The sequence below is a fragment of the Orbicella faveolata genome, unplaced genomic scaffold (assembly GCF_042242905.1).
Source record: "Orbicella faveolata isolate gen_17 unplaced genomic scaffold, um_ofav_v1 contig_4, whole genome shotgun sequence".
Classification (NCBI taxonomy): domain Eukaryota; kingdom Metazoa; phylum Cnidaria; class Anthozoa; order Scleractinia; family Merulinidae; genus Orbicella; species Orbicella faveolata.
Window position 1 is genome coordinate 4,420,478 of NW_028301569.1, and position 24,011 is coordinate 4,444,488.

A 24,011-nucleotide genomic window follows, 5' to 3' on the forward strand; every position below is an offset into this window, starting at 1 on the left:
TGAGAGTACGAATATGGTCTATTGCTCTTTAAGAAGTCACTCCTAAGTCCAGTATAGCAATTTTTCTAGAATTTTTAACACACCTTGGGTCTGGCACATATTACAGCTGACGTTATTGTTTTTGTGTCTTTTTTTACATGTATAACTTTTGTTATCTTTCATTGGGAATGTACATTTACAGCTACTGCAGCACCGTAAGTGGAGAATTTCTATTTTTATTTTTTTAAACTGTGGGTGGTTACATAACATTTACATCACTGGGTATGAACATCCACCGATAACCTCGAGCAAGCTTGGTAAATACGTGTAGGAGATTTATTAAGTGACAAAAAATGTCCAGAAAAAGTGCCGCAATCATTGATTGGAAAAACGTCGCAAACTTAAAGTGTGCAATTCTGCTTGGGCGCCAACCAGCAGTACACTTTCACCTCAGCTGTTGAACGAAACAGAAGGGAAAGAGAGTTGGAAGAAAAAGAAAAGGAATGTTATAGGTGAAAGCAAGTTCTTTAAGATAGATAGGCCACAAACCTACTAGAAAAGCTTCAAGGGTTATCGTGGTGGATCATTCGCATGTCCAGTCCAGTACCAACGATATTGGACTGGCAATAATAGAACAATCTGACTGATTAAATTTAGTTATTAGCCCTCTGAAGTAACATAGTCGTGTAACAATACAAGGTGTATTAGTGCCCTGAAGCTTTCAAAGGGGTGTTATCATAAGAAATAGATGGACAAGTTTTGATCTGAGGTTGAAATCAGTCGAAAACGCATCAAAATTATCTCTCCCTCCTGCTGACAATTTACGTTGTAGTTTTTTTTTTTTTATTTTGGTGTTCAAATAGGCACATTTTATGTATGAGTGAAGGTACTTATTCATAAACCTAGGACTGTATTGGTCAAAAATGGAGCAAGATTCTCATGAACTGCCCCTTTGAGCATGAGCATGCATGTATGGGCATGTTTTGAAGTACAGGATTTCAATCTGCAGGAATACAATATTGGGAAATATGGCATGAACTTTCTCTGTCTGATATCTCACTGAAGTCAAGGGGGGTGGGAGGGAAGGAATGCATTATGGACAATAATAACCATTGTGACTGGGGTTCTTGAAGGAGGATCTGTCCGTAATTGAATAATTAATTTCCCTTTCAACTTTGTTTTTCACTTTTTGGTGATGGATGTACACACAGTGTGTTGCCTTAATTCATTTTGTTATTGCCCAGTCATAGAGTTCAGTACGTCCATATATGCAATTTTGATGAAGGCTTATTTTCAGTATCTTTGGCTGAGGGAGAGATACAGTAAGCAAGACCTCTGCATGAACTAAACTTTTGAGGAATGCATATCTTTAGAATACAGACTGATTGAAGAGGTTTTTGGATGATAAATATGGTAACAACATATGAGAGATGCCATTTAATTTTTGCAGAATGATCTTCAACAATAAGACAGTTTTATAGATTTGTTAGATTTGTCACATTGTGTTTCAATTGATCACAAAATCACTGACTTCTATATCATTAGTTGCAAATTTTTATTATTATTATTATAATTATTATCATCATTAGTTAGCCCTGCATTTTCATGATTTTAATAGTGTTGAGTTAAATTGTTTAGTCTGGATCAAGAGCACGCAGTTGAGATGCAGTTGCAGAACGTTGAAGTGGATGAATGGGAGATTGCAGTTGACCGTTTAACACTTCAAGAGGTCATTGGCAGGGGGGCATTTGGAGCAGTCTGGAAAGCACTTTTGAGTGAGTCAGATGGAAAACCTGGAAATCGGACAGTCGCTGCAAAATGCTTTACACGTAAGATCATGTACAGATGTACTGTAGGAGTAGCAAGACAAACTGAGATATGTGTTATTCTATTCTATATTGCACATGTAAACTCTATCTCATTCTTTGTTGCAGTCAGGCAATCAATGACCTTTTCATTATGACCCAAACAATGATTCATTTCTCTCTTTCAATTGCCATTGATCATATAGCACCATCTTCGCCCTGGTAAGAGTTCACTTGTCTAGTTACGCTCCTTTCAACTGTAAACTCCATTTACAAAAGTAGGAATTTAAATTTTGTTGCCCCTCACCAGAGGCTTACTATATCCTCTGTTTGTGTGGCGCGCCCCAAGATACTCAAACGTCTTGGTTATTACCATATTAAATACTTGATCGTATTAAAATTATATTTACATCAGTGTAGATATTATGAAATGAAGTAAAAGTAATAGTTACACATTGTTTATGTTTGCTTTTTTTTTGCAACTTGAAGAATATATGCATACATACTTTACATTATTTGTTATATACTAGGTCATTAAATAGGCAGCTAATACATGTTGCTGATGTAGTCCTACCAAAGAAAGAATAATTACACAATTTTGCGAAAGCTTACTTTATCTATTTATTTTCATCGCATGTCAATGCCGTTCTCTCAGTAGTATAATATATAGCTACTATAGTTTATTTTGTACCTCATTATGTTGTGGTGTTACACTGCAGCCACTTCTGGCGAAGATGGAAGGAAGTCTCTGATGAGAGAAATTGAGCTGGGAAAGCTTCTTGGAGGAAAACCTCAGGCAAACATTGTCCAGTTTATTGGCTGTGTTACCACCCAAGGTAAAACGTTGCAATTATTGTACTTGGTAAATCAGTTATGGAAATTATTTCTTATTTGGCTGCCTTCTTGCATATCTAAGAGCTATATTTGTTACGTTAAGCCTAGGATAAAATGTCACCATATTTCTAAGTAGAATAAAGGATGTGATCTGTGGAAATACAAATGAAATGAGGATCATTGTAGTTGTTATCACAATTTAAACGATATTGTAAGTTAAGCCCTACAAAGGACTTTCAGGCTTCGACAGGATTTGGAGCTGTAGCCTGCATTACTGCTGTAGTGCAGAGCTATGAAGACCTATACATTAGAGCAGACCAGTTTATCTTGTCCTGTGAAAGGAAGTGAAACATAGACTGAATGATGTGAACTGCAGAAATACAATGGAAAATGTAATTTTTGATAATCAGTATTCACATAAATTAATATTTTGCTTACGCGGATCAGAGAACTGGGTGCGAGTTTAGTACGCGAAGGCTCATGGGTGGTACGTTTGTGAAAAGAGACGGTTCAGAAACTTTTGACATTCTATGGTCAGCCGTGTCACTAGCACTTTCGCATAAGGTTTACTTTTATTGTGAAATTAGCGTTATTTGATTTTTTTTTTTATTCTGTTGTTTATATATCAACCTTAAAACCCCAGAGATGGCGCCACTGCATTTGGTCGGGGGTACACGGTCCGTATTTTTCCTAACAAGAGGTTTTTGGGGTTTACGTGTCCAGCTTTGGCGTATGCAGGACCTTACCTGATGTATCTTTTATCCACTTAGTTGTAAGCTTATTGTTACAAGTAAACCATATCTTTGGCCTGGCTGACCAACGCGCCCATGCCTCAACCTTTGAGTGTGTTTGGTTGCGTAGTGAAGGCAAAATTGAAAATGTGATCATAGTTATTGTAATTTAAGCAGAAGACTTCTTAACCTGTAAAAGGAAATAAAACCTTGTCAACATTGACATTGCATGTCCAAAATTGCCAAACAAGACACAACAAACGCTCAAAAACACATTGCCATCTCAGGGGCCCAGACCTGGACCATGCAATCCTGTGTCCTGTATAGTAATTGTTAGGCAATCTCAGTTATCAAATTTCGCAATAACAATGTATAGAGCACCTCAAAAGGTGAGTTGACTGTAGATTATTGTTCTTGACCATGCTCTCATTCTCTTAGTTCATCCAATCATGCTCATGGAGCACTTGGTGTGCGGTGACTTGCTGGGTTATCTGAGAAAAAGCCGTGGAATCCAAGATAAGTATCATCTTGGACAGGGAAGTGTTTCAGAACTGGAAATATATGATCTAGTGTTGTTTTCCAAACAAATTGCTGCTGGTATGGTGTTTCTTGGATCCCGAGGGGTAAGTAACTGTGTCAAAAAAATAGGATTGCAACAAAATTCCACAAGCTAACACATTAACACTTACAAAAAATTCATACTCGTCCTGTATTTTATTACAAACTCTCCATCTCCGAGTAGTAGTATGTTGGTGTTAAGTGATTTTATAAGCATATTTTCATTAAATAAGTTTTCTTCTTTACGTAGTGTTAGGTTTGTGCTTGAGCCTATTGACCCATCAGGCCAGGGTTTATCTCTGGTTTCAGACGCACGAAGGGACTAGGAATATTCCCACTCTTCCCCCCTCCTCCCTTAGATGGCATGCTAGTCCATCGCATGGCCACCCACAACATCAGGAGTGAATGTCAATAAAAATCAAAGAAAATTCTAAGAACATGGCCACGATCAAAAAAACCGATTTTTCTCATACTTTGCCAGTTTAAAGGCCTAGATAATTAACTGAAGGAAACCAAGTTAGTTTTTGAAATATCCAATATAACGGCAGAAATTCACGAAAAACGGTCTTCGTACCGAAAGCTCAGATTTCACTTCGCCATAATCCGAAATTTTGCACTTTTCATCTCCTTGCTAAACAGACGTTTACATCGCTGTGAAAGGTTCTCAACTTCAAATGTATACATTGATTCTTCCTTAATCAAGATATAGTAATTATTTTCATTTCTTGTGTTTTCTAAGCGAACTGAGCCCCGACTAAATAGACATACATTTCTAATTAAAACAGAACTCAAAAGTTATGCAAATTCAGTGAGGAAAAAAGCTGACCGGTAGTGATACAAATCGTCTGATATTCTAGCAAAAGACATTTCAGTCAATGAAGCTTAGGTTAATTGTTTCATTTTTGTGGGATCTACTAGCAATTTTCTATGAACTTCGAGAAAATAGTAATTCACCCCCTTTGAAATTTGCAATGTAACGCAACACGCTAAAATAGGTAAAAGCAATTTTGTTCGCTTGAGACAGGACAATCAAAGCAGATTAATGTCTTTAACGTTTGAAACGGTTTAAAAGTAGTATTTAACTTTAAAAAAATCGCCGACAAGAGTTAAAAAAAACAGAAAAAGAAACACCAAACTTTTAAATCGCACCATCTCTCTCGCTGCCCGGCGTCACGCTCGAGCGACTTTTCAAGGAAAGACAAATTTGAAGCCATTTGTTCACCGTTCAAAATGAGTCATTTTAATAAGGAGATCTTTGTTTTTGCTGCGCGAAACCTGGCATTAATAAGAGAGGATTTCCCAGTTAACCTCCTGAACGAAGTAAAAAAGGTCCCAATGGTATATACATGTTGGAACGATGCTAGAGATTAGAATTTAGCTTTATGCCGTCGTTAGCCAGTAGGAAACTATCTGTTCGCGCGAAAAGGTTGTGTTGTATCGATAACCAAACAAACAACGCACTTATCAAAGAAGAATCGGAGTGATCTGGATGAGTTAGAGACACGCCAGAAAGACGATGCTGCGCGACTTCGTTCTTCAATAAGGTGGGATTTGTGGCGTAAACAAACGCAGTTACGGTCATACCGCTCATACAGTGTAACAAGGATATCAAAAGCCACTAAAAGTCCTTCAGATATTTTGCATTGAGACATGAGTGAAGAATATTTCTGGCAAATGTATGTGTTATATATGAGAATACCGCTGACCATTATGCATAGTTGTGCAAGTGTTGAGTTATTGTTTAACCAATGACATTAAACAACGTGGTCGGAATTGAGACGCAAAATGGCGTCTGTGTCATGAATATGTAACATGGTGTCAAAATAGTGGGATTTCGAGCGCCACGGAACACATCAGGATGGCCGAAGGATACGCCAATTCGTCGTTGAACTGGCCAAGAATGAACTGGACCGCTGCGGACCTGAGTAAAGAATGGGAAAGGTTTTATCAACATTGCGAATTCACGTTCGGAGGACCTCTCAGCAAATGCACTGAGAAGGAAAAAATATGCAACCTTATGAGCTTCGTCGGCGACAAAGGCCGAGAAATTTACCTCACTTTCCAGTGGAAAACTGTGCAAGTTGGATCTGGAGAAAGTGCACAAAATGTAAATGAAAAAGACATACTCCAAAGATATGTCGCAAAGTTTAAAGCACACCTCGAAGCAAAGAAGAACCCAATTATGGCGGCAGTTAAATTTGATCGAAGACGCCAGTTACAAGGGAAAACGTTTGAATCCTTTGTCACCGATCTTAAGCTCCTGGCCCGTGGTCTGGACATGACAGAGACGAATAAGTTGATCCGGAACGCCATCGCATGCAAATCTCTGGACGAACGAGTGAGGCAACGCTGCTTGGAGAAAAGTAAAAACCTTACCCTGGAAATGGCAATTGACATCGGTCGGATGTTCGAAGCGACCAAGGATGGAATGCAAGTGATGTCTGGTGAAGACCCGAAAGTGGAGGTCAATAAACTTGCATGGAAGAATGGCTCGTCTAAGAAGAATGGCACGTCCAAGAAGAAACATAAACAAGTTTAAAAATGTGATAGGTGTGGATACAATGCCCACAAGCCACAGGAAAAATGCCCAGCCAGAAATGAATCATGCAACAAGTGCAGAAAAATTGGACATTTTGCCCAAGTGTGCAGAAGCAAGAAAAGCAATGTAAACTTACTGCATGAAATGGTCCATCCTGGAGAAGACTTTTCTAGCGATGAGGATGGTCCTGACAGTGATGTACAGCTACTACATGTAGCAAGCCTAGTAATGAATGGCATCAGTGACAAGCAGAAAACTTGTGAAAATGACGAATGGTGGGAAGTTGTAGAAGTGGGCAACAGTACCCTGCATTGTCAACTTGACAGTGGTGCCTATGCAAGTGTAATTAACACTACTCAGCTCAAGCACCCAGTGTAGCACCCAGTGCCCAGATCAAACAAACCAAGAAGACCCTGGTGTCATACAGCCAACACCGAATCACACCCAAAGGTTACGTCACTCTTCTCATAAGATTCAAGGACAGGGAGTTAAATGTGAACTTCCATGTCATAGATAGTAAGCAGAAGCCAATATTGTCAGGCAAATTTTGTCAAGGACTCAACTTGGTTCAGCGGGTACATAAGTTACAGGCACATGTAGATCCAAACCTAAAGGAGCTATTTGACCAGTACCCAGATCTACAAAGTGCATCCGGAGCCATGCCTGGAACTTACTCTATCAAGATTGACCCCAAAGCAACACCACTGGTACATGGGCCTCGCAGACAACCTGCAGCACTCCTTCCCAAGATCATTGCCAAACTTAAGGAAGTGGAAAAGGAAGGACACCTAGCCAAAGTTTCACAGCCCACTGACTGGGTTAACTCTATGGTAGTTTCAAGTCGAGGTAAGAAGATCAGGATCTGCCTTGAGCCAGGTGATCTCAATAAAGCAGTGAAACGGGAGCATTACCCAATCCCTACTGTAGAAGAAATTGCAGCCAAGATACCGGAGGCAAAAGTGTTCACAGTCCTTGTTGCTAAAAGTGGGTATCTCCAGATAAAACTAGACTACGAGTCCAGTCTACTGACAACGATGAACACCCCAATAGACAGATACAGATACCGACACAAATCAGCTCCAGAGCTATACCAGAGGGCCATGGATGAAATGTTGGAGGATATTGATCACGAATACGCCATCATGGATGACATACTCATCGCTGGACGTGACATCGCCCACCATGATTCAGTCCTTGAGGCAGTTCTCAACCGTGCCAGAACCTACAAGCTTAAGCTGAACTTTGAGAAGGTCAGTGTACGAAAACAGAAAGTTCAATATGTGGGCCACATTATCTCAGCAGAAGGCCTCAAACCAGATCCAGAAAAAGTAACAGCTATGAAGGATATGCCACCTCCTGAAACGAAAGAAGATGTGCGTCGGTTTCTTGGATCTATTCAGTATCTGGCCAAATTTCTCCCAATGCTAGCAGAAGTCGAAACACCACTGCGGGATCTAACCAGAAAGGATGTACTTTTCCACTGGGACAAGCCACAAGCAGCTGCGTTTCGGAAGCTTAAGGATATGTGCTGTGAAGCTCCAGTGTTAGCCTACTATGATGTCAGAAAAGATGTGACCATACAATGTGACGCCAGCAAGAGCGCAGTGGGTGCTGTCCTACTGCAGGAGGGAAGACCGATAGCCTATGCATCCCGTAAACTTCGAGCATCAGAGCGCAATTGGGCGCCAATAGAGAAGGAAATGCTGGTAATGATGTTCAGTACTCAGAAATTCAGGGAGTAAATTCTGGGAAAAACAACTTTGGTCCAGACTGACCACAAACCCCCAGAAATGATACTGTGCAAATCCATTGCAACAGCACCATTAATATTGCAGGCAATGATGCTGAAAGTGGGTGGCTATGATCTAAAAGTGGAATATCTTCCAGGCAAGAAGCAAGTCCTCGTAGGCACCCTCAGCCGAGCAAGTCTAAATGAGGCACCACTGGAAGAAGAAGAGATGCAAGTAAACATGTTGAAAAGAATCTCGATTTCTGAACCGAAGTATGCAGAACTCCAACAAAACACAGCAAATGAGCTCCATGAGCTGTATGCTATGATTCAAGCCGGTTGGCCAGAAACAAAGCAACAAGTCCCACACAGCATCCGCCAATACTGGGACACACGTGATGAGCTTACAGTACTAGATGGAGTAATCTACCGAGGAATGAGAATCGTAGTACCCCCGTCGATGAGGCCAGCCATGCTAGAGATAATACATGGAACACACCTGGGAATCGTAAAGTGTAAGCAAAGAGCCAGGGGAGCCCTTTACTGGCCCGGCATGAGTGCACAGATAGAAAACAAAGTCAAGGACTGTACCACGTGCCATGACTATGCCCCTGCACAGCAGAAAGAGCCTTTGATACCAAGCCCTGTCCTAGACCTGCCTTGGGAAGTGGCCGCTTCAGATATATTTGCCTTTGAAGGTAAACATTACCTGTTGCTAGTTGATTATTACTCTAAGTTTATTGAGGTGACAAAACTGAAGGATCTCACGTCCCAGGAGACCATTGAAGTCCTAAAAGAACATTTCAGTCGACATGGCATCCCAGCAAAACTAGTCACTGACTGCGGCAGCCAGTACACAAGCAAAGCATATGAGACCTTTGCCAAAAGTTACAGCTTTGAACGTGTTCTAGTACGCCCAAAACATCCCAAGGCGAATGGAGGGGCGGAAGCCGCAGTTAAACCAGTGAAGTCTCTATGGAGAAAGAACAGAGACAAGAGAAAAGCACTCCTAGAATAAAGGGCGTCCCCGCTTCCAGGAATTGACCTGTCCCCATCACAGCTCTCTATGGGACGCAGGCTACGAACAACACTACCAATAGCACGTGGTCTATTGGAGCCTGAAACACACAACATCCAGAAGATAAAGGCAAGAATGAAACGTGGCAAAGATAAGCAAAAGTACTACCATGACCGCCAGCGCACCAAAGAGCTACCACCACTCAAATCGGGTGATCACGTCAGAGTAAAACCGGAGCTAGGGTCAAAGGAATGGAGAGCGGCGACAGTAGTGCAGAAACATGTCTTGCCTAGATCACGTGTAGTAGAGGTAGGCGGCCAAAGAATCAGGTGTAATCGAGTGGCTCTGAGGAAGGACCCAACAAAGTCTCATATGGGATATCGGAAACGTCATGGAAACATCGTTCAGCAGACAGAACCTGAGCCAGACAAACCAAATGCGGCACCCACATTCCCAGCAAGCCCACAAACGAAGCACTCACCACAGGAATACCACTTAAATCCCTCAGCTGCTGAGGAAATCCCAGCCGGTGATGTGCCACCTTCATCAGACATAGTGGAAGCTAAAGACCCGCCCTTGTATACAACTCGAACAGGAAGACTAGTCAAAAAACCAATCAGACTAGACCTGTAACAAGTTGTTCTGGAGCAAAGGACAGTTCTTGGAACATGAACAATGATAGGCACTGATTGATTAATGTTGAGTTGATTGTTCCTTTATCTTATTTTACTTTATTTTATTTTATTCTTCTCATTTGTTTCTGTGATTGTGATGTAAAGGAGGGGATGTTATATATGAGAATACCGCTGACCATTATGCATAGTTGTGCAAGTGTTGAGTTATTGTTTAACCAATGACAATAAACAACCTGGTCGGAATTGAGACCCAAAATGGTGTCGGTGTCATGAAAATGTAACAGTATGCGTTTTGAGAAACCGAGGAGCTTTTTGAAATCGACAATCTCATTGATTAGGTCACGAGCCCGGCCCATGACCGGCTCCTGATTAGGTACAGGCCAGAAGTTGTGTCATGTCACTCAAGGATCTGTGGAAATTACCCACACGGCAAATTGGAATAAATTCATTCAAGTCCATGAATTTACTGGAGGATTCAGAGCAGTTCTTCCCTGTGGGTTGAGGTCCGTGAAAAAGTCTTTGATGAACAGGGAACCAGAAACTCTCCCCAATGATAACAGCCCATATTCCGGTCCATGACTCGCACTCTTCGACTTGAACTTTAAAATCATTCTGACCAGATAAAAAGCAACACGTGAGTCCTTGTGTTAAAAGTTTTCATCAAGAAAGATGTCGAGGTAAGCAAATACTTTAGGAGTAATAAATAAATAATTTCCATGTTTTTAACGCTCACACCCTCAGAGACTAGCCAGAAGCAAGGTAGCCACGTTCTGGCCCTCTCCATGTCACGCAACGTCGAGAGAGGGGGTCCCTCTCTCTCGGCTCTCCCCCGACGTTTCGTGACAGAAAAAGGGCCAGAACTGGACTAGAAGCAAGGAAAAAAAATTGAAGCGCTCAAGAATTGCACCATTGTTGCGCACAACATTTGCTTAATTACGTTTGGCCACCTTGTTGCTACATCCAACAACTTACAGGATATGTTTTCGAATTATTTCTTGCATGTTAACTTATTTGAACTGAAAAGTTTGCTAGACCAGGGTCGAAGACAAGGCTCGTAAACTCAATGAGGAAGTAGTAGATGGTACAAAATGATCCATACGACTACGTGATAAAGTGTAGGTAGCACTAACTTTTTCATAAGTGTAAAACATATTATAGGCTAAAGATATAACAACATACTATTGGCTACAAAAAGAAATATCCATCATGCTTCAGTGCTAAATAGCAATGAAAACCAACCTTGGTTTGCAAAAAGACAATTTACATCAGGAGTAAGTTTTTTTCTCACCCCCACCCCAGCGTTGTCAATGCAATTCAACTCTTTTCTCTTCCTTTCTCGCCCTGCAAGTTGATCATGAAACTGATACTGACGTCTCTTTTCCCACCCCGATCAATGGTGCTGAATGCAAAGCATGTACTGGACGAAGCTTCAAAGGAAAGCGTTGATAGCTGAATATCACATAATTTTAAAAAGCTCCATTATCTTCTACAGATTTAACGCATCTGCCCAGTCCGTCTCGTACTCACTGCGCTCTAGCACCGTGGAATGCACCGTAAAGCCCTAGTAAGCGTTGTTATTTGAGAAAACCGAACAGTGCGTTTTAGTCGTCCCGAGTATCCTTGTAACTGAAGATTTGAATTGCTTCTGGGAGGAGTTATTTAAGTGCAAAGGAAATCTTAGAGCAACTGGTGGGAAAAGAATTTGAACGCTTCAAACACTCCGTCACTTCCGGTAATACAGGACTTTTTATGGTTTTTGATACCGTTGTTTAATTTCGCTGTGTGAGAAAGATAGTGGAAGTTGAGGAAGTGCTATGCTCGTTCGCGCCGCAATATTGAAAAACAAACACGACATCGTTTATTTATTGTGTCTGTGGACGTCCTCAGCAACATAATCTGATTCTTCCGAAATAAGTGCGTTGTTTATTTTCGTGGGAACAGCTGCTTCTTTCAGGCTATTGGTAGCGAGGGCGCAAGGCTTTTATTAAATCGATAATAGAATTAATTTTCATCGTTCGCATTTGTATGATTAATGCCGCCTTTTAAATTTACTCCCCTTTTTTTTTTGAGCAGGTAAACTGGTCAATGCTCTACAAATAAAAGAAATTCTCCTACATCATAACAGATTCTTTTCAGACAGGAACTGACATTATTTGAGCCAACGGTTTTACACGTGTTTGGTTTGTAGCATCAGCGAAGTATATCACGCGTGACACAAAGCAGGGAGAGTTAGGGTGTTATTAAGTTTGGTTCTACCTATGTCTTTTTGCTATTACAGGCAATTTCTAAGTTAAATACTATTTTTAAACCGTTTCAAACATTGAAAACATTAATCTGCTTTGATTGTGCTGTCTCAAGCGAACAAAAGATTTTTACCTAGTTTGGAGGCCCCATTAGGGGTTTTAGGGATACGGGATATTTGCGAAAAAAAATACAGGGATACGGGATATTTCGGGGAAAAATTATAGGGATACGGGATATTTAGAAAAGAGATAGTGGGATATCGAACGTCAAAGTTTTCTTTTTTGACTGAGTGAATTAATGGGATAAGGGATATTTGGGACAATAATTAATGGGGTACGGGATATTCAGACCCTCTCCCCTAATGGGGCCTCAGTTTGGCGTGTTGCGTTACATTGCAAATTTCAAAGGGGATGAATTACTATTTTCTCGAAGTTTGAGTGGCGTTCATGCAAAATTGCTAGCAGATCCCAAAAAAGTGAAACTGTAAACCTAAACTTCATTGACTGAACTTCTTTTGTAGAATATCAGACGATTTGAAGCATTACCGGTCAGTGTTTTTCCTCACTGAATTTGCATAACTTTTGAGTTCTGTTTTAATTAGAAAAGTATGTCTACTTAATCGGGGCTCAGTTCGCTTAGAAAACACAGGAAATGAAAATAATCACCATATCTTGATTAAGGAAGAATCAGTGTATACATTTAAAGTTGAGAACATTTCACAGCGATGTAAACGTCTGTGTAGCAAGGAGATGAAAAGTGTAAAATTTCGAATTATCGCGAAGTAAAAATGTGAGCTTTCGGTACGATGACCGTTTTTCGTGAATTTCTGCCGTTATATTGGATATTTCAAAAAACTAACTTGATTTCCTTCAGTTGCTTACCTAGGCGTTCAAACTGGCAAAGTATGAGCGAAATCAATTTTTCGACCGTGGCCACGATTTCTTTGATTTTTAGTGGCAATTACTCTTAAATTTGCTGGTACCCATTTTGTAGACCTGAGTGAGAGAGGCACTACGAGAGTAAAGTGCATTGCTCAAATACACTACTGAATGTTTCCAGTTCGGCCTCGATTCCCGACTGCTCAATCTGGAGCCCAACTCAGTAACCTGCTCTCGATGATATCTACTTTGGGAGTGAAAATACTACTTTGTTATTGCTCCCACATTGTAAGGCCTAGTGTTGTTAAGCGCCTGCAATCAATTTTTAACAAATAATTGTAGCTTTTACATTTTGTTTAGAGTTTGAATCCTCTCCTATCCTTGGATTGCATTATAGCACTGACTTATTTGCAATCGTCAAAATGGAAGGCCCCTGGTTTCAAAAAACTAGGAAAGGGTGTTGGCTTTGTGTCAAATTTATGTTTTTCCTTCCAGAATGACAACTAAGTGGTACTTTTTGAAAAGTGTTATCATATTCAAGCTGTAAAATCATGTCTTTTTGTAGATAATCCATCGAGACTTGGCAGCTCGTAATGTTCTTCTTGATGACAACTTTGTTTGCAAAGTTACCGACTTTGGTCTGGCTTATCAAAATTTCAAGTATGGCCATGGCAATGCTAAAAAGGTATCTCACTTTACAATTTTACTCACCCAAGACAAAATTAACACACCAATACTGGCCGCAAGGGAATCACTCAGGGTGGCTCAAAACTGTTTCCAAGGTTTTTCGGCATTTTCTTTATTGAATCAATACTATCACTCTTTTTACTTGACAGTATAATTTTGACATCAACCAAAGTCTCAATCATTATTAAACAAGTTATTAATAGTTCATGTAAGTTATATTCCTTTTCCTGATGCAAAAGTTTACATAGCAATACTACAGGCCATTCAAAACATGCTTAAATTTAGCTTCGAGTACTCACAATTCTTTTTGCCAATTTTAAAGAAAGTGTTTCAGGGTCTTCAGATCCACCTTGATTTTTTAAATGTTCATTTAGCTAAACAAAATTCAAATGAAACATTCCAGTGTCAACTTACAAGCTTTACACTGTTTGTATTTACAGGGCTGTATACCAATCAAATGGACGGCACCCGAAATTCTCTCAGGAAGTTTTGCCGAGCTCTCAACCCAGAGTGATGTGTATGTACAATACAAATTCTTTCGGTTGTACCTCAGTTAAGGCTCTGTTAAACAAAGCCATTTTTCTTGTAACTTAATTATCTTGAAGTTTTGTGGCGCCGTTGCAAAACAAGTTGCACAAGACATTGCCTAGTTTTACATTTACTGAATATATTGAACAATGTGGCAAAAACTAGAACTTGATTCTACTTTGTCCAGGGGTTTTTGCAACAAAGACTTTGAGAGACATGTTCATTTTGGGAATTATACACTGTTAAGCAATTTTTCGTACAACTTGTATCGGAACAAGAATTATTAGTCAGACAAGTTGTGCGAAGAATTGCCTAATGTAACAGTGTTATTAATCTCATTGTTTTTGTCAAAAGGAAAGCTAAAACAAGTGGCTACTTTCAGAAATACTGCTTTTTTTTGCTGGTCATTGTTGCAACACATTCTGGCTCGGTTCTCAAGGATTTGACAGACATACTAGATGAGATAGTCAACTACCAATACAATAAGCATTAAAATTAATTATTATTCAGTTGTAAAAAGACTCATGGCCAAATTTCAAATTAGTCGACTAGGCGTGTCATCATGTGGTTTCCTATGAACGCAATAAATCCTGCAGAATTTGGAAAGAGGAGGAGAAAAGAAAACCATGATTTTGTAATAATTTTTGGCATTTTGTTCTTCGATCTGTAGAATTCTAGTATCCTCTCTCACCTGATCTTTAATGATATTTAAAGTAATAATTATCTTTCTATTGCATGCCTTATAGTTTTTCCTTGAAAATAGTACATTAGTTTAACCCAACTGTGATCTATTTTACTAATTTACAGGTGGTCTTATGGAATTGTCTTGTATGAGATCTTCACCATCGGTAAGTTTCAACATTTGATGAGTAATGACAGCAATGAAAAACAAAACAAAGCAGAACAAAAACTATTGTTATTGTTATTATTATTATTACTCATATTATTATTCTTATAAGATTAAATTTGGAAATACAGTTAACAATAAAGATTAGCGAAAAAACTGAGCAACGACGTTTCGGTGTCATCCTGGCACCATTTTCAAGTTAAAAAATATTTGTGCGAAAAGTAAACTAATTTATACCAATGGTAGAGGTGCGAAATTGAATAAATTAAGATTAAGATAGCTGTTCAATGTTCATGTTCCTTTCAATGAGGTGTCAAACACTGGTAATGAGTTCAGTGTCTGTTCAAAGCCTAAACAAATACTTTTGCGCGAATGGAGTCTGACTGTGTGTTAAGGCTCGGTTTCTTCTTGTGAATCCACAACATTTCGTGGATCAAGCAATCGAACTTTCCCTGACATTTCTTTAGGATCTTAAAGTTGTTAGTCAGGTCACCAACTGTATCAACTCGGTGTTCATTTTGAAGGTGTTTTCCGATGGCGGTAAATCGGTGTTCCTCAATGCGCTTGTAAAGATGACGGCTAGTGTAACCGACGTATTCTGCATCACACAGATCACATATATAGTTATAAACAACGCACTGTTGATTGATCAAAGGTGGTTTTGGCTCTTGTACTTTGAGATCATCGCCAATTTTACGGCTTCTGAACACCGGCTGTAGTTTGTGATCAAGTTTATTACTCTAGCCGTCATCTTTACAAGCGCATTGAGGAACACCGATTTACCGATTTTAAAGGAACATGAACATTGAACAGCTATCTTAATCTTAATTTATTCAATTTCGCACCTCTACCATTGGTATAAATTAGTTTACTTTTCGCACAAATATTTTTTAACTTGAAAATGGTGCCAGGATGACACCGAAACGTCGTTACTCATATTATTATTATTATTATTATTATTATTATTATTATTACTGTTAGTAATAGTAATTGGACCGAGTGGAGTACAATTCGTATAGGAAATCGATTTGTTCGAGAAACAATAAGGGATTTATTGTACGCGTGAACAAATCGGACTTTTTAGTAATTTCCACAAGTGGCTGCCGCAGCCACAAGTGGAAATTAGACAAAAGTCCGATGTGTTCACAAGTACAATTTTCCCTTATTGTTTCGAGGACAAAGATCGATTTCCTTTTAATAATACGGTAACCGTAAATGCGTCTTTTCGTTATAGAGGATTGCTAAAATGAAGCCACGCTTTGATTAAATATTATAGTTTTGCAATTTTGTTTTCTCGACACTTTTCGCCGAAGTTGTCCGTAAAATAATTTCTTTCGCAAAAGAGCCACAAAGACGAGCATGTCCCAAGTTTGCATTATGAAGTTGAATTTTACTGGCTTGCGAGCTGTCAAAACCCTGAACGCGTGAGCGACTTTTTGATAAATGACCTACAGGAAAGCAAGTGCGCGTCGAAACGGTGAAAGCGTTTTTTTACCGACAAAACTCGCATGAAATCGTATTTTTGGTGTTTTTACCTACTGCTGCTTCTTCACAAGAAGCTTTTTGTTTCTCTGAGACGGAAAACGTGGAAGTTTTGTCCGACTCCATTGCTCAAATGGGACCGATACAATTAAAATTTCATTGTTCAGCTATCGATACAATTTGGGATAGATTGGTCCGCCTCCAACCAATCAGAAGCGAATATTTATGGTAGCAGTATTATTAACGGAGTAATCGCGTGAGTAATTTGAAAATCAGACGAGCGTGAAGCTCAAAGCCAATTTGAAATTACGAGCACGATTACTCCCTAAATTGTTCGAAACAAGGTCCAATTACTAATTAATCGTATCTATAAAAAATTTCGGGAGAAAAAAATGTCTTTTGAGAACTTCGTTTGAGCGAAAACCTCTGTAGCGCTTTTCATAAGCCTTGAAAACTGTAGAAAACAGTGCAAAAGAAGCCATTAAAGCGCGCGTAATTGACCTACGAATAACATGGGTGTCCAATTACAGGTATCCAATTACAAAAAGTACAAATTGGATACCTGTAATTGGACACCCGCGTCATCGCACGCTAATTACATGACAAATAGGCGCGCGGAGAACCAATCACAATCGAGAATTTTGTTATAGATATGATTATTATTAGTAGTAGTAGTAGTAGTAGTATTTTTCATTTTTCCTTTGAAAAAAGGTCGCTTTACTTCGTTAGACTTTGTGTCTTTCTTGTGCTGCATTAAAACCCTCGAGATTTCCTAAGCACCTTGATGCACTAACGATAGATAACAAAGGAGAAGACTGTTCCTCCGAAAATTCAGTTTTTGTTCGTTTGATTGCGAGAAGAGGGTCTGTACTGAGATTCGGTAAAAGTGAAAAAGGAACTAATCTGTCGTTCATGCCTAGCTTAACGTTTAAGTATGTAATAACTTATCTTCATTTATAAAAAGCTAAAGACTAAAATAAAAAATTAATATTATAATCGTATCTATAACAAAATTCTCAATCATGATTGTTCTCTGTACGCCTATTTGACGCGTAATCAGCGCGCGATCACATGGGTGTCCAATTACGGGTGTCCAATTTAAACTTTCTGTAATTGGATACCCACGTATTTCGCACGTCAATTATGTGCGCTTTAATGGCTTCCTTTGCAATGTTTCCGACAGTTTTCAAAACTTATGAAAAGCGCTACAGACGTTTTCGCTCAAAAGAAGTTCTCATGAGACATTTTTAACTCCGAAATTTGTTATAGATACGATCAAATAGTAATTGGACCTCGTGTAGTACAATTCAGGGAGTAATCGTGCTCGTAATTTCAAATCAGCTTCGCGCTTCACGCTCGTCTGATTTTAAAATTGTTCGAGCGATTACTCCCTGAATTGTGCTCGACGCGGTCCAATTACTATTACTTATTATTATCATTATCATCATTATTAAAGAGAAGTGTTTTTTAAAACATCTAACGATAAAAAATTGCGACAAAATATTTCGTAAAAGCATATTAAAAGTTTATTGACGACGTTTGAACGTTTTCCTAACGTCATTATCAAGTCAGAGTAAATGAATAAAAATGTTTGAATACTAAAAATACAATAGGTGATGAAATGTCTTTTAAATAGAGCGCTTTGCACAAATGGGATCAGTCTGCGTGTTGGGACTAGGATTGCGCTCCTTGGTGAAAAGCATCTCGTAGACCAGACGATCAAATTTTCCTTGGCACTTTCTTAGAATGCGGAATTTGCTTTCTTTGAGGGGGCTTATATCCCCATGGAAAAGTGTTTACTGATCGCCGAGTTTTTATGTTCAACAATACGTTGGTGGAGATTTCGAGCTGTAAAGCCGACATTATCTGAATCACACAGATCACATGTAAAAGAGTAAACAACGCATTGTTGATTTACGATTGGAGGCTTGACTTCTCTGGGCTTGATACAAGCCTGTTCAAAGAAAGCCAATTCTGCATTCTAAAAAAGTGCTAAGGAAAATTTGATTGTCTTGTCTATGAGATGCTTTGCATCAAGGAGCGCAATCCTTGTCTCAACACGCAGACTGATTTCAATCGTGCAAAACTCTTTGTTTAAACTGAGAACATTCCATAACCTATTGTATTTTTAGTATTTAAACATTTTTTATCATTTACTCTTTGACTTGATAATGACGTTAGCAAAACGTCGAAACGTCGTCAATAAACTTTTAATATGCTTTTACGAAATGTTTTATCGCAATTTTTTATCGTTCAATCATCATTATTATAGTTATTATCATTATTACATTGATGGATAGATTGATCTAATGCGAAAGAGGTTTTTTTCTTTAAACCAACTTGTAACAAAGTTACAACACTCCTGTATTCCTTAACAGGAGGAATTCCATACCCAGGATGGTCAGAAGGCAGAGTGGTTCAAGCAGTCCTGGATGGATATCAAATGCCAAAACCTGACCACATTGACGACCAGTTGTAAGTTTATTTACAACGTTTACATTTTTTTTACAATTTTTACCGTAAGTTACATTAAAGTGCGTTGCAAATGTTAAATGCGTAATTAGAACTTTTCTGTGATATCTGAGAATCTGACTGGTTTTGATTATACTGTTATGTGGCAGAAATAACTCAAAGCTGATTTTCTTTTGACGTGGCAAATGCTGCTTGAAAATTAATTTATTAAAACATGTATTAAATAAGACTTGTAATGTTTACAAATTTTAACGTGTATATTTTTAGGTATGATGTAATGACAAGGTGCTGGAATTTAAACCCTGAATTCCGTCCTCCTTTTGAAAACCTACGAAAGAGAATGGATACATACCTTCGTGAGGAGGTTTGTAGTGATGCGACAATTAATAATCGAGGTTAACAGAATTCCATGGACTTGTTTGAAGACCATGACGATTATAATTATAGAATTACGCAGCTGTATTCTCTAACTAAAAAAAACAAATCGAAAAAGCTAAAAGTTCGATTGTCTGCCTCTCTGTCTGTCTATCGTATTTGAAGGCAAGAATTTACCTACTGCAAACATGCCGCACCCTATCCAGAGACCTTTTTAATCACTATTTCCCATCCTGGTTATTCTGGGTTAATAGTTACTGTTTTAAACTCTTTGTAATACTAATTTCGTATTACTACTCCTTTCAGACATACACGGAACTGCTTAACATGGGGAAATATGACAGCGTGCAATATTCCAAGGTTGAAGATGTTGGAGCTCAAGATGAACCAGCAACTGAGCAAGTCAAGACGAGCACCACTGGAAAGAAATTGGGAAAGTGGTCAAGTGTTCGTTAAATGAAAATAAATATATGACATAATGGTTGCTGTTATGATTTTAAGCACAGCAATACAGTGTAGTGCGTGTTTTGTCCAGGGTGAAATAGTATTTTAATTTACCAAACTGTTACCTTGGTAAACCGTCACCAAGTAAGATATAATGATTTAATTTGTAAGCTTTTTGTGAAAGATTAATTTTAAATCTGGCATTTTTCTTTTAAGCAGTAAAGAAAATATTTGTTACAAATGTTACTGGATAGTAGTCAAACAAATCTGAAGCAGACTTTGTAAAATTGTTCTTTGTTTTGGAGCTACTTAGTTCTGTAATTTCTTTAAACCTTTTTGCTTTTTTGTTTTGTTTTGTGGTTATTGAGTGGTACAAATTTCTGCACCGAAAATGAGACGAAATTTGCAATGATTTCAGTTTGTTTGGAAATGAAGCAGCTCTAGTTAGTCAGAATAATATGCGAACTTTCCCTTTAAATGCTACATGAACAAAACGAAGTAACTAAGTAATAGTCGTAAACGGCCTTTGTGGAAGTAAACAGCCCCCATTACCTTTGAAATAATGGCAAGTTTTTACAAAAGATATTCGTTACAGTAACTTTTTTTCTCTGAAGAATTCTCTGATCAGTTCATTAATTTGATCAATTTAGAACAGTATGAGATAGACTCTTGTAAAAGGGCTGACTGTTTATTTAACTCTGTGCCGATGTATGCACGGAAAAAAACTTGGCGACATTTACCTATTTAACTATTTACGTAAAAAGTTAAACATGTAAACGTTGTAACATGTGAACGTTTCAAGTTAATAATAAGTTTATAATAAACTGCCTTTGGTGCTATTTTACCATTGGTATCCATCATCACTGGACTTACTTATTGAATCTATTTTTTTTGTTACAACGCCAGATTGCTTGTTTACCGTATAGTTGATTTAGGTGCAATTACGTTGGTTTGCTTTAGTAGATACGAGTTAAAATTCCATAACTGATCAAGTCAGAACAAGGAAAGTGTTTCATAAATGGTTTGGTGAGTTTTTATAAAGCATCTCACTGTTTTAATGACACTTCGTTGATATGTCAGTAGCAATGTTAACTGCAGTTTGCTTTAGTAAATACGAGTTAAATTTCATTAACTGATCGAGTCAGAACAAGGATGATATTTCATAAATAGTTTGCAGAGTTTTTATAAAGCAACTCGCTGTTTTAGTGACACTTCGTTGATATGTCAGTAGTAATATTAACTGCAGCTTGCTTTAGTAAATACGAGTTAAATTTCGTAACTGATCAAGTCAGAACAAGGAAAATATTTCATAAATAGTTTGCAGAGTTTTTATAAAGCAACTCGCTGTTTTAGTAACACTTCGTTGATATGTCAGTAGTAATATTAACTGCAGTTTGCTTTAGTAAATACGAGTTAAAATTTCAATAACTGATCAAGTCAGAACAAGGATATTTCATAAATACTTTGTAGAGATTTTATAAAGCAACTCGCTGTTTTAGTGGAACTTCGTTGATATGTCAGTAGTAATATTGACTGTAGTTTGCTTTAGTAAATACGAGTTAATTTTCAATAACTGGTCAAGTCAGAACAAGGATAATATTTCATAAATAGTTTGTAGAGTTTTTATAAAGCAACTCGCTGTTTTAGTGGCACTTCGTTGATATGTCGGTAGTAATATTAACTGCAGCTTGCTTTAGTAAATACGAGTTAAAATTCATTAACAGATCAAGTTAGAACAAGAAAAAATATTTCATAACTAGTTCGCAGAGTTTTTATAAAGCAACTTGCTGTTTTAACAACACCTCGTTGATATATCAGAATAATATTAGCTGCGGTTTGCAGTTCAATTTTCGTTATTACCTGATTAAGTCAGAACAAGGAAGATATTTCATATAGTTTTTATAGGTTGTTATATAACTTGAGGTTTTAGTAAAACTCACTCAATATACCAGCAACAAGTAAGAATATATTTCTCTGGTCAACACAATTCACGATTACTGAAGAAAAGATTTAGTACAGCAGTTAGTACAGTATTTTCAGGTTGTTATTTAATGATACTATCCGTATCTGCCTTGTTCAATCGACAAGTTCTTATTGATATGAGTATGCTATTACTCGTTTGTTGCACATTAAAGTGCTTTGTTTCTGATATTAAGACCTATTAACCATTTTGCTGTAATTCGATAACGATTTATATTAACTGCTTTTTCTTAAACAGAGGAACACCTCTTTATAGAGTGTTATTTAAGCTAGAATAGCTATTTTAGTAACGGATTTTAATGTGCAGAAGAAAAACACTTGTTGACAGTGCACGTAATAACTTAACCACGTGAGAGGGATTTACTTACTAACAGCAACAACAACAACAAAATTTCATTTCACCCCAGAGTCCAATTGGAAGAAGAATTCACCAGTGATATTTGAAAGCAAGCATGATGGGGGTGCTGGCTAGCCGAAATAACCTCATAGTCGAGGGGCACTAGAATCTGTAGAGGTGTCTTGAACTGCACAACTATCCTTAAGTACTATTTGATTCTTGTTAAACACTCTATATAACAGCTTGAATAAAAACGTAAAACTAAAAGCTAACTTTGTGTACAGATATTGTACGGTACAGATTCATTTTTGTTCCCATGGGTACACTCTGGAAAATTTCGATCGACCAGCAATTGTTATTGGCTTCAGGTCAAGAGCACTTGTACTAAAATAGCCGGACTTGTGCATTAATGAACTTAAAACTTCAGTTTGAAAATATCGTGTGTCCGATCCAGAACGGGCCATTTTACAGTTGTGTGCTTAGTTACCTGGCCTATGAATGCAAGCGCGGCCGGAGGTGACCTTGCTTTGATACAAACCTCTCGCCTCTCCTCCTTTAATGCAAACTATTTAGCATTTGACCAACTTGATTTACACAACAAAATCAGTGAGGTCATTATCAAAACAAGGTCACCTCTAGCCTCGCTGCCATTCAGAGGCCAGGTCACTGAGCAGACGGCTTTAAAATGGTCTATTCTCCCGCGGGGTACGATGTATTTCCCATCATAATCAAAATCAAACCAACGGGTGTTGAAGAAAAAGGTGTACACCTGCTGTCCAAAAGGAGCAAATATAGAACACACCTTATAAACTAATGATGATAGAAAGAAAGCCGGTAACCCAGAACACATTAAAGAAATCGGTAGAAATTCCAAAGAAAAACTCAAAACTGTTTCAAGTTTCCAGACAGTTGATGTAGTTAATGAAACACTTTTTCATGATCTCCCAAATGTATCACAAGTAACATTCGGTAGTGATAGGTTACATGTACAAAAGAACAAAGATATTAATGCAATGTCCAGGATCAATTTGTTTCACTAAAACATTGCACTTGGCCCAGAATATGTATGCACTTGTTGTTGATCAGTTGTGGTACAAGTCCTCTGTTGTGAAATGTGATGTAAATAGATACAAGGCATGCTCACAAGATGTGGTCAAGTTCTGTCTTACTGGTTTTAATGTGTTAATGACTCTGAATGAATTTGTATAACTTGTGATTCAAATCTGAAGAAAGGCAAGTTGCCCAGCTGTTGTAAAGCCAATAAACTGGGGTTTCCTGACAAGCCTGAAGTATTAAATTTGACGTCTTTAGAAGAGTGACCAATATTACCAGGTATACCTTTTATGCAACTCCGTGAACTACCTAGAGGTGGTCAATTGTCTATTCATGGAAACATTGGAAATGTCCCAAGTGATGTCAATTCCACTCTACATTGTCTCCCAAGGCCGCTAAGTAAATCACAAACTATTCCTGTAAAACTTAAAAGGCGTCTCAGTTATAGGCACCATTATCAGTTTCAGAATGTTAGACCTAAGAGAGTATTAGATGCAGCCAAATATCTTGTAGACACAAGTGAGACCATGTCGGAGGTAAATTCCGACAGGCGACATGGCCTTGAAACGGCGACATGAGAGCTATGAATTGGCGACGAGCGACAGACTACTCCAGCGAAATAGGGAAAGCGACACCAATGGCAAGATAGACCGACAACGAATTTCGGAACTGAGAATGCAGTGATTGTTTCAAACGTCTGAGTCGAAGTGAAGACGCATTTTCAGAGTTTTAAATGTGTTTTCCTCTCTCACGCGCGATGTCGACGGGTCGTGAAACCCAGGCTTTCTTATATATGCTAAAACGTCTAACGTCGAATAAATCGAGTCCGTCATTGCTGGGTATTTTTCTCAATCTC

General features: G+C 38.3%; 2 protein-coding genes across 2 annotated transcripts in view; both read left to right on the forward strand.

The window, feature by feature from the left end:
• LOC110044309 (vascular endothelial growth factor receptor 1-like) overlaps nt 1–22,374 on the forward strand; it is a 108,353-nt gene extending 85,979 nt beyond the window's left edge. The window contains exons 19-28 of the mRNA XM_089276421.1: nt 182–194; nt 1,618–1,808; nt 2,504–2,620; nt 3,788–3,972; nt 13,516–13,635; nt 14,078–14,154; nt 14,973–15,013; nt 18,873–18,969; nt 19,234–19,330; nt 19,648–22,374. Coding sequence (XP_089132547.1) covers nt 182–194; nt 1,618–1,808; nt 2,504–2,620; nt 3,788–3,972; nt 13,516–13,635; nt 14,078–14,154; nt 14,973–15,013; nt 18,873–18,969; nt 19,234–19,330; nt 19,648–19,797 — 1,088 coding nt within the window. The 3' untranslated portion in view covers nt 19,798–22,374. The remainder of the gene's footprint in view (nt 1–181; nt 195–1,617; nt 1,809–2,503; nt 2,621–3,787; nt 3,973–13,515; nt 13,636–14,077; nt 14,155–14,972; nt 15,014–18,872; nt 18,970–19,233; nt 19,331–19,647) is intronic.
• LOC149101101 (uncharacterized) lies at nt 9,242–10,084 on the forward strand. Its single transcript, XM_089276150.1, has one exon. It carries the CDS (start codon nt 9,242–9,244, stop codon nt 9,824–9,826), a length of 585 nt encoding a protein of 194 aa, XP_089132276.1. The 3' UTR covers nt 9,827–10,084.
• Nucleotides 22,375–24,011: the final 1,637 nt, after the last annotated feature.

What these genes read in the sequence shown, in the direction of transcription:
- LOC149101101 (XM_089276150.1), top strand. Translation starts at nt 9,242, where the DNA reads ATGGGACGCAGGCTACGAACAACACTACCAATAGCACGTGGTCTATTG.